The sequence below is a fragment of the Paralichthys olivaceus genome, chromosome 14 (genome assembly GCF_024713975.1).
Source record: "Paralichthys olivaceus isolate ysfri-2021 chromosome 14, ASM2471397v2, whole genome shotgun sequence".
NCBI classification, from domain to species: domain Eukaryota; kingdom Metazoa; phylum Chordata; class Actinopteri; order Pleuronectiformes; family Paralichthyidae; genus Paralichthys; species Paralichthys olivaceus.
The window spans coordinates 24,072,501-24,090,000 of NC_091106.1; the positions used below are offsets into that span (position 1 = coordinate 24,072,501).

General features: G+C 44.0%; 1 protein-coding gene across 1 annotated transcript in view; it reads right to left on the reverse strand.

The window, feature by feature from the left end:
* The window catches only part of slc30a6 (solute carrier family 30 member 6), a 33,981-nt gene that overhangs the window by 15,663 nt on the left and 818 nt on the right, over positions 1-17,500 (reverse strand). Inside the window, exons 2-6 of the mRNA XM_069538815.1 lie at positions 17,041-17,087; positions 16,170-16,256; positions 11,650-11,734; positions 2,113-2,155; positions 1,252-1,317 (exon numbers count right to left, since the gene is read on the reverse strand). Of these exons, the coding sequence (XP_069394916.1) occupies positions 1,252-1,317; positions 2,113-2,155; positions 11,650-11,734; positions 16,170-16,256; positions 17,041-17,087 (328 nt within the window). The remainder of the gene's footprint in view (positions 1-1,251; positions 1,318-2,112; positions 2,156-11,649; positions 11,735-16,169; positions 16,257-17,040; positions 17,088-17,500) is intronic.

Below are 17,500 nucleotides of genomic sequence, written 5' to 3' on the forward strand. Positions count from 1 at the left end.
GATCCTGTTGCAGTCTGTCCAGTCTGATGAGCAGCTTCATCTCAGTGAGTGGTCCACTGGGCTTACAGGGCTTAAACCCCACGTTGGCGGTCAGGGATCTGATGGGCTGCCCTCCGCCTCCTCAGACGCCTGCCGCCACCACAGCGTAATACCAGTAAACTAAAAGCTTGTGTCCGAGGCCAGTGAGGAGCGTTATGGATTAATGTGAACGAGATGTGACCACGGTCAGAAAGTGAAGAAGGTGACGTGAGGACACACGACGGAAACCACACAGATAAAAGAACAGAAACGTGTCACATAAGTGATGCTGGAGGAAAACTGAGATCTTGAAGGTGAACCGTGCTTCACCCAACGATTTTCCTTCTGTTCTTTTAAATGAGAAGTTTCTCTTCACGTCTCCTCTTCCTCCAGAAATGAAGCTGAAACATCTCAGATGATCATTGACATCATTAGCATCATTAGCATCAGTGTGATAACAACTAGCTAAAATGTTTTAGTTTGGTCAATGTCCCATCGCTGACATGGAGGAGACCTAAACTACAGCCATTAGATCACACACACACACACATGTGGAAAAACACACACACGCAAACACACACACACACACACACACACGCATTATGAGAGCCAAGTGAAGCTGAAAAGCAGATTTCCATTTGATCACTACTCTTCAACACCTCAAGGTCAGAGTTGACCTGTCAGCTGAACACACACACACACACACACACACACACACACACACACACACACACACACAAGCTTCTGTTCGTCTGAATCAGCTGAGCAGCTCAAACTCACAGCTAGTTTAGTGTGTGTGTGTGTGTGTGTGTGTGTGTGTGTGTGTGTGTGTGTGTGTGTGTGTCAGACAGCAGTGAATGACATCACATAAATAAATAAACAAACGCAGATGGAGCTTTGACTGAAAGTCATCTGATATTGACCCACACTCGCTGAGCACTTTATTAGGAACACCAAACTGACCCTGGTGGTTTCTCCCTTGGTTCACTAACTGACTGATTCCACCTCTGACGTTCTGCACCATGTTGACATGACATCATTCTATCACATTCACACTACTGTTTTTTAATCGATTAGTTTACGGACAGAAAATGATTCTACCCGTGTCAGCGTTCACTCAGATTAAAACGTGTCACACAACCCTTCTTCAGTATTCAGACGATCTTGTGTTTTTTAAACCCGCTCGCAGCGCAGCGTACAAAAACCCAGAACATCGAGTAAAAGTGAACTCACCCAAATGAGTAGACCTGACTGGGTTTCTTCATGTTGACCCAGGAGCTGATGAGACAGGTGATCAAACTGCAGGACACACGGAGGAGACGGAGGAGACAGAGGGAGGATAAGGTGACGGCAGGGAAAGAGAAGAGCAGGTGAATGACAGAGGGATGTGAGACAGAGAGAAGACGGACAAGAGAGCGGCACATAAGACGAGAGTCAGTGAGGGACAAGTGGCAGCAACACACAGGTCAGTTAAAGTTCACTTCTTCTTTATTTCTATTTTTCAAGAGTGAAAATTCTCCATCAGAACAGAAAACACACAAAACGGTGGATACGTGATTCATACAAACGCTTTCATCAGGAATGATTATAATTAAATGTTTAATTAACAGACTGTAATTAAAGATGGACGACGCGTTCTTTACTTTCTCCTGCGATGCAAAAAATACGAGAAAAAAGTTTTCCATAGTTTTGCTTAACTTGTCAAAATTCCCAGGAGTGTGATGAAGTGTGTCATGTTCTAATGTTTGTGTCACAGAGAGAACATTTGAATTCGGTCTCTATACTTTCAATCAGTTGACAATGATAAGATATTAGATTCTCTGGTCTTTAAAAGGAACTTGTCCGAATAAATCCACAGAATCAAACCCAGAGGGACTGAATTTATTATCACGTCTCACAAATAAAACATCGTCACATTTGCGAAGCTGCGATCAGCTTTTTACTCAGAGAGGAACATCAATTATTTATCAGGTGTCACTAATTAATACCTCTCTTTTCTGCTCTAATGCACATTTGTAAGTGCAGCGACACTCAGGCACAAATTTACATTTTGCAAAAAAACAATATACAATATTTAAAATATTAGACACTTACCTAAAGAGGTCGAAGATGGTGAGGTACGTGTAGGCGGTTAAAGCTGAAACAGAGAAACAGAGACGATCACAACTCAAACCCTGAGAAACAAATCAGTGAATTCATCGTTTAAATGAGAGCAAACATTCAAGTTTCTCTACAGGACGAGATTGAACCTGCAGACAAACAAACAGGGCTGAAAATATAACTCCTCAGGGAACACGTTTCAGTTTGGTCACATCATCACACTTGGAACCAACTTGTGTGAAAACCATTTGACTTTTTGTTGTTAGTCGTAGACTCTGAATTGTTGTACTTTCAGTGACTCGGCACATTCAGGCTCTTAGTTCTCCAGTCACAGTCACAACGAGCTGACGAGAGCCAATGAGCTCGTCCGCGAGCCACTCATTGAGTCATTAATTTTATTTTAATTGGACAGAAAGCTGGAGAGCAGCCAGTCAGACACCAGGTAAGAGTCAGTTAGTGGGCCACTTAGTCAGTAGGCCAACAAGCCAATTAAATCATCAGTCAGCTAAAGACAGATTCCAACTGGCCTGGTTTAACTACTCACTGACAACCTGTCTCTCTGTCTGTCTCACTGTCTCACTGTCTCTCTGCTTTAATGCCGTCGACCGGCTTTCTGTAATCAGGCTCCGCTGTGGGGGATGAGGCGAGCGGATTAGAGCGGCTTTGTGCTGAGAGGAACATTTTGTTTCCCCATCACCGGCATCCATGTTGGCCAACCTGACGCCATGTAATCCTGACAGGGAGGCCCGGAGAGACAGACGACCAGAGACAGAGAGGGACGGGCGGGAGGACCCAGACTGAGTGACGGATCGACAGCGAGAGAGAGAAAGAGGACGGATGGATGGAGTGAGAGACAGAGGCAGAGAGACAGGTAGGGGGGGGGGGGGTGAGGAGAAGACAGACAGACAGACAGACAGACAGGATGATGGGCATTTTGACACACAGGCTGATAGAGGGAGAGTGGACGAGTGAAGAGACAACACAAACACTGGAGAGAGAGACAACTGTTCCTTTCCTTAATATCAAACATGTGAGATATTGAATTGGTCCATTGGGCGATTTATCCTCTGTAGCAATGGACCAACAACGTAACTGTGTCCTCACGCTTTAAAAACGTGAGGAGGAATCAATGAGGCCTGACGTCGTCTTGTTGTGTTGAATTAAAAAGCAGCAGACGATCAAAGCGATAATAATACAAACGCTGACATCACAGTGACCCTGAAACAGGCCGGACCAGATCAATACCCCCCCCCCCTCTCCACCGCTGTGCTCAGATAGGTTTACATACAGACCACAACACACAGACACACAAATATAACCTGGTTCAATTCCTTTAGAAATCTCCTGCTTACAAACACTGACACCCAGAGGAAATGATCCGAGAGCAACAAACAAAACACACGAGACGCTACTCATCTGTAACACACACACACACACACACACACACACACACAGACACACACTGCAGTATATATGATATGTACACTAAACAGAAGTACAAGAAATACAAAACATACACAAACACACAGCTGCCCCACAGGACCTGAACTCTACACCCAGAAGAGAATGATGGATTGAAAACTCTGCGTTTATCGATGGAGAGAAGAAGAGAGGAAGAGAAGAAGAAGAGGAGAGAGGAAGGAGGCGAGCAGAGGAGGAAAGACGAAAGGTTTTGTGTCTTGCACAATTTTGTCGCCATCGTTTCTTAATTATTTAACTGTTTTCCTTCTTTTATATTCTTTCTGTAAAAAATGTCCTTTAAAAAAAGCAACAATGGGTCAAACATGGAGAAAGACAAGAAGTGAGGGATGAGGAAGAGGTGAGGGTTTAAATAGGAAGGAAGGAAGGAAGGAAGGAAGGATAGACAGATGAGAGGAGAAATACGAGCAGGAGGATGAATATTTTATGCTGTCTGCAGAGGAGCAGCCCAAACACACACACACACACACACACACACACACACACACACACACACACACACACACACACACACACACACACACACAGATCAGCAGAGTTAAAATGAAGGAAACTTAATTTGCTCTAAAGCTACATGACGTTTAATTCAAACTGCATCAAGACACATCACACTCGTGATTCGAAAACCGTGTGACAGAGCAGACGATCACGGAAACTGAGTTAAAATCTCTACGTGTCCAAAATGAAACACACACGGACCAAAGCTGATGAGACCCGATCGAAACCAGACAAACCTGAAGAAAAAAGGAAAAATGCACTTAACGAACAAATAGTATGAATCTTTTGACAAAAGCCATAAATGATCAGTGAATGTTGATATTTAACTATTTGAGTTTTGATCCAAGACGGAAAATTATCGCTTGGTTGATTTTGTGCAGTTTTTGGGGTAAAGACAAAAAGTCTGCACACACGCACACACACACACACACACACACACACACACACACTATGTGCTAACCACAGCAAATAGCAGCTTAGTGTCACTGGTTCCGGTAAACAGTAAACTGAGAGGCGGCGGGTCGTGGTGTCAGGTCAGCTCCTGTGTGCTGCAGATGTAAACTAAAAGCTTCTATCGAACGCCTCAACTGCTGCGGTGAGGACGATCCCAGGGGGAGGAGGAAGAGGAGAGAGGAGGAAGAGGAGAGAGGACAGGGACAGAGAGGGAGGTGAGCAGGGGACGGAGTGATGTAAGAGGAGGAGGAGAGAGATGAAGAGGAGACAGGGAGCGCTGCCCAGCGCTGACACTGCTGACCATCAAGAGCGAAACATGAGAGTGGAACTGAGGACTACACACACACACAGACAGACACACACACAGACACACACACACACACACAGACACACAGACACACAGACAGACAGAGACACACACACACACAGACAGACAGACAGACAGACAGACAGACAGACAGACACACACTCATACTCACTGTGGACATGAACACAAAACAAGTAATCACAACCCTGTACATTACATCAATGAATGAAGTGATTGTTGGCTACAGATCATTGAATAAAGAAGCTCACAGACTAAAAGTTTACTGAGTCTGTCTGGTTCCTGAGTTCACTTGTTTTATGTATAAAATGATTAAAACTTATCCATTGACTTCTTATAAAACATCTGTCAAACTAACTCGTCTCAACTTATCCTCTGTAACAATTTGATTTTCATATTTCTCCCACAATGTTTAATGTTTAATTGATTTTCAGTCTCTATTACTCAGGCTGCAACAGACGACTTTTAATTAGACAAAGAATCCTTTGAAACTGGTGATTTGACCTGGGTGAGTTACTGATCTGTCTGAGATGGACACATGTTTAAAACACTCATTCTAACAGATGGTTGGAAACCAGTTAGGTACACTTTTAGGAGAGTACAAATACACAAAAACCAGCCTGTCTGTAAGTGATTAACACACACACACACACACACTCATCCTCAGATATGACTATCAGCTCCTGTCGATATGAAACCAGACCAAAGCTCCATTTATGAGCTAAACCAGATTCTCGTGTCTCCACGTGGGATTTCAGAAGCATCTGGCAGTGACATGTTAAACCAAACACACCCCTGTCCGCTCCGTCTTAATGCCCCCTGTGCCCTGACCCCTGCAGAGACCCCCCCCCTCAAACCAGGCTGATGATAATCAATATAACATCATCTGTTAACTCAGAACCACCGTCTTCAAGCCGAGCAGCAGCTGGAGTGTTGAAGGAGCTTTTATTAGGAAATCACCATTAAAATCAAAGATATAGAAGATTTGATGATCTTGATTGTTGATCTGAGCGTTTTACAGTCGCACAATTCACAGACATTATTGGTGCGATCGTGCAGATGTGAGCTGATCACACACACACACACAGTAACAGTGTGTGTGTGTGTGTGTGTGTGAGACTGTACCGAAGGCGCTATGGGACGAACTGCTTCACCAGCTGTGTTCTGACACACAGGAACACAGAGGCCCTGGAGACAACACGCACGCGCGCACACACACACACACACACACACACACACACACACACACACACACACACACACACACACACACACACACACACACACACACACACACACACACACACACACACACACACACACCTTATATACCACATGGCAGTCTTCATATATTCGTGAGGACCCTCTCTGACGTAATGTGTTCTCTTGCCCTGTGATCTAACCTTAACCATCAGAACTAAATACGTTCTCCTGACCTTTACCCTCGCGGTCATCTAAACCCAAGTATAACCTGAAAACTGAGTCGGAACCGTCAAACACACAAAATCTTCACATTCTCAAGTCTGTCAGTCCTTTTCTATTCAGATGTAAAGCAGTTACTTCATAAGACAGTGTGAGCAGATAACTTCATCATCAGTGCATATCTTCTGTTCTAAAATAAAACAGAGCCGAGAATGAAAAATGAAAATATGAACACAGACTCACTTCTTAACACTGGTTTGGTGGATGAGGAGAACAGAGAGAAGAAGGATAGAGGAGGAGGTTTGTTCATTCATCTGAGGAACAGACACTTGACCTGGTTTCTCAGCTGGAGACACATACAGTGAACACACACACACACACACACACACACACACACACACACACACACACACACACACACACACACACACACACACACACACACACCCTTTCAACCATTGAACCATCAGACAAAGTAAGAAAGTTAAAGACAAATGTCATAACTCACTATTTTCTGATATTTTACAGATGTTATGACTCATCAAGATGATTATCCTATGGTTTTTAATTCATTAATAATAGTCTATTTACTAAAAGGCTTAAAAATGATAGATGTTAAAAGTAGTTGAGGTGGAGGTTGGTCCGAGGACGAGGACACAGGAGTGTGAGCTCAGGTGAACGAGTCAGACTGAGGTGAATGACAGGAGAGAAAGAGCAGAGGGGTGTGTGTGTGTGTGTGTGTGTGTGTGTGTCGCAATGAGAGGGACAGAGAAGGGTTTAAGTGACACAAAGAGGAGGATTGTGTGTGTGCATTGGAGTGGAAAACAAGAAAACAGACAGACGGATGGACAGACAGACACAAAGATCCTAAAATGCTGCTGTGTGTGTGTCTGTGTGTGTCTGTGTGTGTGTGTGTGTGTGTGTGCACGGTCCATTGAGACAAAAAGCTGATGTCTGAAAAGATGCCTGAAAGCTGAGACAGTCGTCCACTGCACAATTTGATATGGAAGCGCAAACACACACACACACACACCAGGTTCTGTAGAATCATCATCAGCTTATGTTTCAGCAACAGTGCAACAACAACTCTGCTTCAACAGCACATCGACACACACACACACACACACACACACACACACACACACAGCAGAAACTCATCACTGCCTCCAGCAGAAAAACCAAATCACAACTAATAAGTCCTGAATATACAACTGATAAATACGTCTTCACTAACGTTGGAAAGACGTGAGGAGTCATTTCCAGTAATAAACCCATCGTGGCATCACAGCTTTGGTGGCTGCAGAGCTGGTTACTGCCTCATGTCCAGCAGGGGGCGACTGTTTATTACCTTTAGCAGTTAAAGAGGTGGAGGCATTTCTCAGGTGATGGTGGAGACGAAACCAGAGCGAGGAGAGCGAGAGAGCGAGAGAGAGAGAGGGGACTCTGGACTAAACTTCATGAGGTGAACAGACACATCACTCAGAATTAATGGGCTTTGACTGTATAGAAAGAGACCAGCAGGGGGCGACTCCACAGGTTGTGTCATTATAGAAGTGTATGTCTCAGTCTCTAGTTTTAAGTCTTCTTCAACACAGATGTTCATTTATCAGTTCTGATCATTTAGAGTCAAATGTTAGATAAAGTGTTTCTTGCTCCACATGTTCGTGTCAGAGCACAGAGGTTCCGTTGTTACGTCAGGTCGAGGAGAACTCACAATAAAAAAACTTCTTGTTGTCACAAATCTACTTTGTGAATCTTAGAAAACGTGTTTGTCTTGTCTGCACCGTAACATATGGGATATAATATAATATACATACAGCAATCTGCTCACACGTATGTTAAGCTGCAGCCTGATTACGATCATCTCTCTCATCAGCTTCATGGGTCGACTGAGGGTTAACCGCCTCACCGCACCCATCAAGAGACGCATATCCGTCTATACCGCTCGGTGTGTGTGCGCACTTGTACACGTGTCTTTGTGAGGACCATTTTGGGCCAACAACCCACAGAGTGAGGACTGTCCTAACTGTCCTCGCTGTCCTAACTGTCCTAACTGTCCTTTAGGGTTAGAATGTAGTTTGGATGGTTCAGGTTAAGGTAAAGGGCTCGGGTGCATTATGCCGATGAGTGTCCTCACTAAGACAGAAGTACAAACGTGTGTGTGTGTGTGTGTGTGTGTGTGTGTCTGTGTTTGCAAACATAGTGACAGCCCAGAGGAGCACGGGGTTGTGTTTGTGTGTGTGCATGTATGTATATATGCCATAGTGTGCATATTTACACGTCTGTTAAGCCGTTACACATGAGCTAAAGGGGCCAGAGCAGCATGGTTGTGTGTGTGTGTGTGTGTGTGCGCATTACTGGCATGTACAGAATGTACTGTACATATGAGGCTTTGTCTGCATCAGTGTGGCAGTTGCTCTAGAACATGGTATTAGACTTGCAAAGGGGGGTCAACAGGGATGTGTGTGTGTGTGTGTGTGTGTGTGTGTCAGACTTCTATATGGGTTATGCTTCAACACTGGAGGCGTTGGATGTACACATTTTCCAACCGACCAACACGTTCTTGAATAAACAACAGACGCTGCAGCAAATAGAGCATCAAGCCAAAAGACCAGAGAAGAGACTGATGAATTATAAAATTCTAAATAAAGACACCATTGTGGTGAATTTAGATGTAAAAAGAATAAAGAGATCTCAATAATATTTAAAATATCACAATGAAGAAGCGGATCATGAAAGTAAATAAATGTATAGAGACAAATAGCAGCAGCATGTCAGAGTGTGGGTGGAACCACTGTTCCTACAGACTCTGGTGGAAATGACTTCACCAGAACAAGATGGCAGCAGCATCCTTAGGTCTTCATCAGTGAGAGGAAGAAGAGAAGCTCCGTCCATCTTTATTTACAGTCTGTGGTGTCGACCTGTGAACTAAATATCTGTGTGTGTCCTCAGTCTAATGAGGTGGAAGACAAACACTGAACGCTCCACATCACCACCATCTTTAGCAGCTAAGGACACAAAGAGATCACGCACGCCGTGCCATACTAAGACATACACCCCCACCCCACCCCCCCACACACACAGTGCCATAGTAAGACACCCACACACCGTGCTCACACTGTCTGTGTGTGATTGACTGAATGAGAATAATGAGAGTGAACCTTGGTTCCGTTTGTTCAGCAGAGTGAGTAACTCTCAGGTCCTTCAGCCGAACATGATAAACACACAAATACAAACACACACACAGTAACAACGCTGCAGAGACAATGGGCCCAAACCCAACAAATGTCCGTGTGTAGTGCTTCCACCTCAACCTGCTCGAGAGTTAAAACAGCCGCTGGTTTAAACTCCAGTGATTAAAACCTGTGAAGTTACAGCAACTTCAGAGAAGTGCAGTGAAGCAGCAGATACTAAAGAAAGTGGAGGAAGAACCTGTCGGGCAGAACTGAGACTGGGTCTGTCTGTCCCGCTGTCCTCATCGGGGGCCGAGTATCGACAGCGGGGTCGCCTTCCCACGTTTGTTCGATACCTCTGTCCTCTGTTTCCTGTCTGCACGACACCCGACGCCACTGCTGTGTGTGTCTGTGTGTGTGTGTGTGTGTGTGTGTGCGTGCACGGGTAAAGTTGCATGTTTTTCTTCTCCTGACAGCATTTTTCCTGAATGATGAAATCCCTGAGAGGATTTAATGTTGGTAACACGACTGAGTATAAAGATGGACGACATGACAGCTCCACAAAAGTGTAACCAAAACATCTACATCGCCCCCTGGTGTCTGGCTGCAGTATAAACCCCACCTCCTTCATGTTAGCAAAGGGGACGTGAACCAAAAATAAAAGTAGACGTAAAATAAATGATGACAAATATATATTTTAATTAGTTGTTTGATGATATGAAGATGGTCTGAGGCGTCATGGTGGACAGCTGAGACAGACTGAGTGTGTGTATGGGTTGAACCTGGATCCCACCGATCAATGATCCCTACAGAGACTCGCAAAACACAACACAGCAGGAGGAAGTGGAGACATGTCGTCCATCCCTATTTACATCAACACACACTCCACAGCTGTTTCACTGCACATCTGTATGAGACTCTGACCTTGTTTTTTTGAAACATGGTTCACAGTCAAACTGATGAATGATGCCGACAAATGTTCGCACACAAACTTGATAAACGTACCTGTTGACTCAAAGACGTCCCTCAGCACAAGCTGAATTAAAACTGACACAACGTTCACCTCCTGACTTCAAAGTGTTTCTGATGAAGCCTCAGAATAAAATAAAAAACGAACTTTTCATTTTTCATTAATAATACGTTTCTCTTTAACCTCAAAATCTGCCGTGGCTGTGCTTACCTGCTCGTGTGTGTGTTTGCCTTCTAAATAATGCATGAGCTTGTCACATCGTCCGGAGCGAAGCCGATGGACAGCTCAGCTGAGGCAGAGAAATGGTTTTAAGTGCTGCTGCCGCCACACACACACGAGCACAGACACAGACACGAGCACAGACACAGACACACACAGACACACACAGACACAGACACGAGCACAGACACACACAGACACACACACCTCATGTGATTAATGTTAATTTGACCTAAACCACAAAATAAGCAGACGTACACCTGACCTAAATTAAAATGAGGATGAATGAACACAGTTGTGATGGAGACGTTATATATTATTCTGTAAAAGAAGAAAAAGTAATGTTTGTCCAATAAGCCTCTCACCCATGGCAGCTTCTCTATCCACTCATAAAAACACAGGTGAAGTATCTGAGGGAAGAATAAACCTGCAGATGTTTGAAATGTTTTGTGTCCAGTCGTCTCTGCTGTGTTTGTGTTTGGACGGAGAAAAAGGAACGTGCTTGTCAATATGACAGATGTGTTCTCTGTGTTGTAGCGCCAGCGGCTAAAAACACGCTGTGAAGGACTCTGTTTCTTCAACATGCCCTTTACTGTGCCTTATTTTGACTGAGGGGAAATCCCCCCACCCCCCCATTCCAAACCACAGAGCAGCAGCAGTTGTACGATCAGTCTGAGCTCCTGTGGTGAGACGACACCGCTAACACACTTCTTAAAGACTTGTCTAAAGCTGCCACACACACACACAGAAGAGTGTGTACCTGTCAGTGTGTGTTTACTGTGTGTAGACAGGTATCTCCACCGGTTAATGTCTGTGTCCGAGTCTCAAAGAGTGTTTTTTTCTTTGTGTGTGTGTGTTGTCATCAGCCTGTGTACAATCTGCGTATGTGTGTCAGTTTGCATGTGTCAATCTGTATCTCCCTCTGTCACTGAGTTTGTTGTGTTAGTTGTGTGTGTGTGTGTGTGTGTGTGTGTGTGTGTGTGTGTGCTCACCCATGCTGTTGGTGGAGCTGCACCACATCAGCAGACAGCCGGTACAGAGCAGGTTGAGTGATCCGAACAGCAGGATCCTCCATGACTGAAAACCACAACAAACAAAAATCACTGTTAGACGACAACAACAACAAGAACAACACACGGAGCAGAGAGTCTCGACCTTTGGTCCAACACAGGATCCTTAACATGGACGAGCACTTTGTTTTTTAAATCTCTGATTTACTCGCTGAGGAGAGTTTGATGTGTCTGAATAAATCAGACACGAATATAAATCCTCAGATGAGACTCAAGTGAAGCAGCGATAAACGAAAGTCTTGATTGAAAAGAGAAACTGGAGCAAACACTTAATATTTTCTGATTCATGTGGGAAAATACAACATGAACCAACAAACGTTGATGTGGCACATTTGAACTGTCCAATAACAATAACGTAGTCGTGTCGAAACGCAGGTTTGTGTCATTTCTCCAATGAGCTCAATAAATGTATACGTCTACATAGAAAAAGAAAGTTCTCAGACACGACCCCGGTGTTAAACTGTGTCTCTGCTGTCCAGGCACTTCACAGCCTGATGGACATTAACTGTGTAGCTTCAGGACAGTGATAATGATTTCAGACGCACTGAGGACATTATCCAGCAGTCTCCTCCTGCACAGGGTTTCCCTGACAGACAGTGAGCGCCGTGTGACAGCCGCTGATTAATCCAAATCCAAACCTACTAAGTGACGGCGAGCTGCCGGGTGATGCATTAGTGAGTTTCCTGCCCTGCGGTCGACCTGCTCTGCCACAGATTTGGGTGAATTCTCTGACTGGACGAGGCCCCGGCCGTGTGGCCTAACATGTTCACTACAGTCTGAATCAGTTCATCACAGAAACAGCAGCTCAGGGGAAGGTCACATTCAGAGCACGTGAGAGCGGAACAGTGGCTCAGTGCTGTGAAAGAGCAGCTCTGTGCGTCAGAGGAAGTCCAATTATTTATTTTACATCTTCACAGAAAACAAAGAGAGAAATGAACCGTGGAGGAAGACGACAACAAATCTAAAGTACTGAAACTATTCAGGGACTCCACAGCTTGTTACTGCACATTAAACCAGAACAACTGTTGTGACATCCAGATCATCTGTCGAGACATTTATACAAACTACTAACGTCTTGTGAGACATTTTTCAGGACCAACACAAACTTCTGAAACTCCACCAAATAAGAGAACAGCTTCACATGTCATCAGCCTCCTCATCTTCTTTCTTAAAGGACAATCAGCGAGCGGACAGGTGCATGCTGGGTCTGAATGAGATGAATTTGTGAAAGTTTGGATCATCCTCCTCTTCATCCTGAGATATTTGTGTTCTTCCAGTTCACATGTTAGAAACCTCATCAACACGTCCACTCGCTCACTGTGTAAGTTCCAGATTTTTTCACGTGGACTCAGTCTGACATTTTACAGACGTTTTACTAGGAGGCTGCAGGAGAAGATCCAGAGCAACTGACTCCAGAACAGTTCAGGAACATGTTGGGATTTTAATGCAGTTATGACACAACAACAAATACAGTTAGGAAAACACAAACAGGTTGTTTAAGTGTTTTTGCCAAATGAGCAACAACGACGAGCTCATTTTATTTTGTAGAATCTGGACATGAATTAAACATAATTATAATGAAAGAAAAATAAAACCTTGAGTCGTACGTCAACCTCTAAGGGATGAATATACTGTGTGTGTGTGTGTGTCTCAGTAAAGAGGAAAAGAGAAATGGAGCAAGGGAACGAATGTGTGTGTGTGTGTGTGTGTGTGTGTGTGTGTGTGTGTGTGTGTGTCCTGGCCTGTCACTTTGTGTTGGAGTCATATGCCATGGTGGGGAACGCCGAGTGCTGTGAAATCTACAATTACTATGGTGTGCTGTGTTATGACAGCACTTGGGCGTCTGGTGACAGCACTAGCCAGCGACAGGCATGGGAGACCCACAGTGTGTGTGTGTTCGTGCATGTGTGTGTGTGTACATGTGGCTGTGTGTGCAAACAGAGAGACAGCACTTGGCCCAAAACATTCCCAACCCCCAGCGCCTGGGGGGCACGCTTGTTGAATCTTGAAGCTTTGCTGCCCCCGTCTGTCCGTCAGCGGCGTCACCGAGCAGTCTGGCGGCAGGACGGCGTGCCAGCTGATGAGGCTACCATGTGACACTGGAGTGACAGAGCTGCAGCAACTGTGCTGTGCCTCAATCGCCAGGTATTAAATAAGGAGCCCCGTTAATGCTTGACCTGATTACATCATTGCCGAGCGCCATGGCAAGCCAGCGCATCATCAGGCAGCGCCGGTCAAACGTGTGTCATCACAGAGGCAGAGGGGTGACTCATATTTCATCCAAAGAAGAAGAAGGATAGCCGGAGAGACGACAGTCTGAGCACACTGAGCTGCGAGTGTGGAGGAAATTTGAGAGATTATTTTATAACCCGACTGAAACTGCAGCACGCTGCCCCCCGCTGGGAGGGTCGGTCCCAGTGGCAATGAAATCACAAAAAACGTCCTCTCCTGATCTTTGTCTACTCAGAGTGGAGCCATCAGGGCCATGTGTCTCCAGGGTGGCTGTGTTCTTCTCTCAAAATAAACCCACTTACATAATGAAACGGCGGCGGCAGCAGTGCTGGTGTGTTAACACGAGTTTACACGTTTTCTTACTGATGAGCTCAAGTATCGAAGTCCAGAACTACAGAAATACACTATTGATATCCAAGATTTTCATTGTTACTCTGAAAACATGTTTCTCTGTCAGTTGATCACCTTCAGATCACAGTGACGGACGTGAACCTGGAACAACACAAATATCTCAGGATGAAGAAGAGGAAGACATCAACTTGGAAAGATGAGGAGATTCCAGATGTTTCGGTGATGAGGGCCGACGCCGGTGTGGCATATGACCTTTGATTCAGTGACGGATGTTGCCATCTTTTTGCATTTTTATTTGCAGACACACACAAACTGTGTGATCGGACACATGTGCAAACTCAATATGCAGCGCTGAGGAAGCACATCTCCGCTTTCACTGGTTTGAACTATGTTTGGTCCCTAAGCTGTGTACGACACCGTGTAATCCAATCCAGGGCTCTATGGGGAATCAAGACCCCCTGCTAGTGTGTGGTCAAAGTGGATTAAAGCACAATAACGCTGACACACACGCACGGACACACATGCGCACACACACACAACAATCATGTCTGAGCTTCTTTCACGTTCATTATCATGTCTCCAGTGGTTTCTCTGTGATTTTTACATCCCAGTATGACTCTACATCTGTCCCTGTTTTGTTCTGATGCATTCTACTTTTTTTTTTTTTTATTGTCATCTAATTTTAGAATAAGAGCGATTTAGAAAATCATTCCCGACATTTGAACTAAACATGTTTTTCTGAGTAGAAAATTAGGACAAAGTCAGTTGTTTTCAAAGCAGAGAGATTTGGTATCTGAGGTTATTTACTGTTCGTTTATCAGACGGCTGCAACAACAACATGTATAAAAACCAACCACCTACACACGGAGCAGAAGCACTGATGAGAACGGGTTCGGGGTCATTTTGATTTGGGGACGTTTGGAGCAGAGCTCAACAACAGACAGGACACGAAAACATGTATTCTGACTGAAAATGTGACATCACAGGTGGGAAATAATAATTAGCCTGGCTGCAGTATAGGCCATAAAACCCTCCTCCTCCATGTTAGAAGATGGGACATCGGAGGATACCCAGATCTAAGTACCACATCTTTAAAGCACATTAGTTTGACCCAGATAAAACTCTTCTTTTACTTCTTCATTGATACTGCCAGTGACTAGGAGGCTAATTTTTCAGAGAAGGCATAAAAGAAGTGATTTCCGGTACTGTAGCATTAGCTAATGCTAGCTACAAGAGGTCATCAGCACAAGATGGCAGCGTTCGAATCAGAGATATGTTTGGCTTCGTTTCTGGAAAGTGGGAGGAGGTGGAGACACTTGGTCCTTCTTTATTTAAAACATCCAACGTTTACTTCCTGTAAGCAAAAGATAAAGTTTCCTATTCTGTTTGTTTTTAAACATTAAAAGAAGAAAAAAGGGGAAATTCAACAGGTGAAAATGGATGAAACTGATCCACGATCAGTGCAGAGCCAAATGAAGACGGGACACAGAGATGAAATCTGAGAGGAAGTTCATGATGACAGCTCAATCTTAGAGCAGGTGGACTTCATCCCTGCTGCTCTCACTGGAACACAGTGACCTACTCTGGAAACAGGATTACTGGAGGTGTTTGGGTTTGACTCCGTGTATGAGACATAGAAACTAACCAGATTAGAGCATAATTGGATTATAAAGTGAGGATTTTAGAGGTTCAGATGATACGACGGGTTTGAGCAATTTAGTATCAACAGAACGGAGCCAGAAAATACCTAAAATACAAATAGATCTGATTTTAGAGCAAAAACAAGTGTGAGTTTAGGTTTTATGATGCAGTTCATTTTACACACACACACACACACTCACTCACACACACACACTTACCCGTCTATCTGAGGCAACCAGTCTGAATTCTTGCAGTAGTTTCCCAAAAACCGATCTGTGAGTCTTCCTGAATGGATGGATGGTGCCCTGTGAATTAAAACATGTACAAATGAACTGTCCGGACCTCTGAACCTGAATCTTAATGTGATGAGGAAAAGTGTGAAGTGAAATGAAACGACCGTTGTCGGGAGAAAAAATTCAATTAATCAAAGTGGGATCAGATTCATCTCGTCTGTGACAGTGAAGCAGAAGAAGAAACACTTGAGCATCACCACCACCAAGTGGTGAGTTAGTGAATAACACTGACTTCAACTAAAGAGGAAAAAAGTTTCTGAACTCCATTTGAAATAAGAATTCTGGGTTCAGTGTGTGAACAACAACTTAATAACCTGCAACAAGTTTACAAGAGATGAACTGGTTCTTTTAACTTGTAAAAGTGACTCATTCAGTCATGAAATCAACTTCAAACATGATCAAATGTAAATAAGTAACTGGTCTGACAGTGATGGTCCATCAGCAGAGCTTTTAACAAACAACTAATTGATCCCTTAAATAATGGAATGATGATTTCACCTTAATCGAGTGTGAGAAGCACAAAGAAACAGCTGGTGCAGCTTTCTTTCCCTCCATGTTGAAAGAAAACAGCTCGAGTGTCGTTAAAGTCCGAGAAGAGAAGATCTGCAGGACTGTGACTGTCAGAGCTCAATGTGTTTTCTGAAATAAAGTTTGTGTGCATGTGTGTGCACGGCTACAGTAGTGAGGACATGATGTATCTTGAAATAATAGATATATAGATAAAAGATAATATCAACAACAGTGAAACCCGTCTAACCACCTGTAAGAAAGAGAAGGCTGCAGAGGTGAGACTCACCAAGACGTACGTGTCGTGCTCGTGTTTCTTCCTGTGCACGTTAGCGTCTGTGGAGGAAAACAGACACTGGACATCAAATCTAAATCAGAGAGAAACTAATCTGAAATTAAAATCTGTGTTTTATTTAAGTGGACAGCATTTATTACAACTTTCACACAAACAATAAAAGGTCGAGAAATGAAAGCCAGGTTTTTTTTTATTTTTATTCTCTTTCAAGAACGCGGTCTTTCAGATTCAGTAGTTTTTCCATGATGATCAGATTGTTTAACTCTTTCACTCTAAATTGTGCTCACACTCAAATAGTTCCTGCTTGTGCTCAAATCGTGCACTCAGATTTCCTGCGCTTCAGCTTTTCTCCTCACGCTGCTTCTGAAGATATGAAACTTCTGCTCCGGGATTTTTTCTTTTTCTCTTTGCAACAAGTCTCAACAGAATAGCAGGTGTAGCATCGACCAGTGGG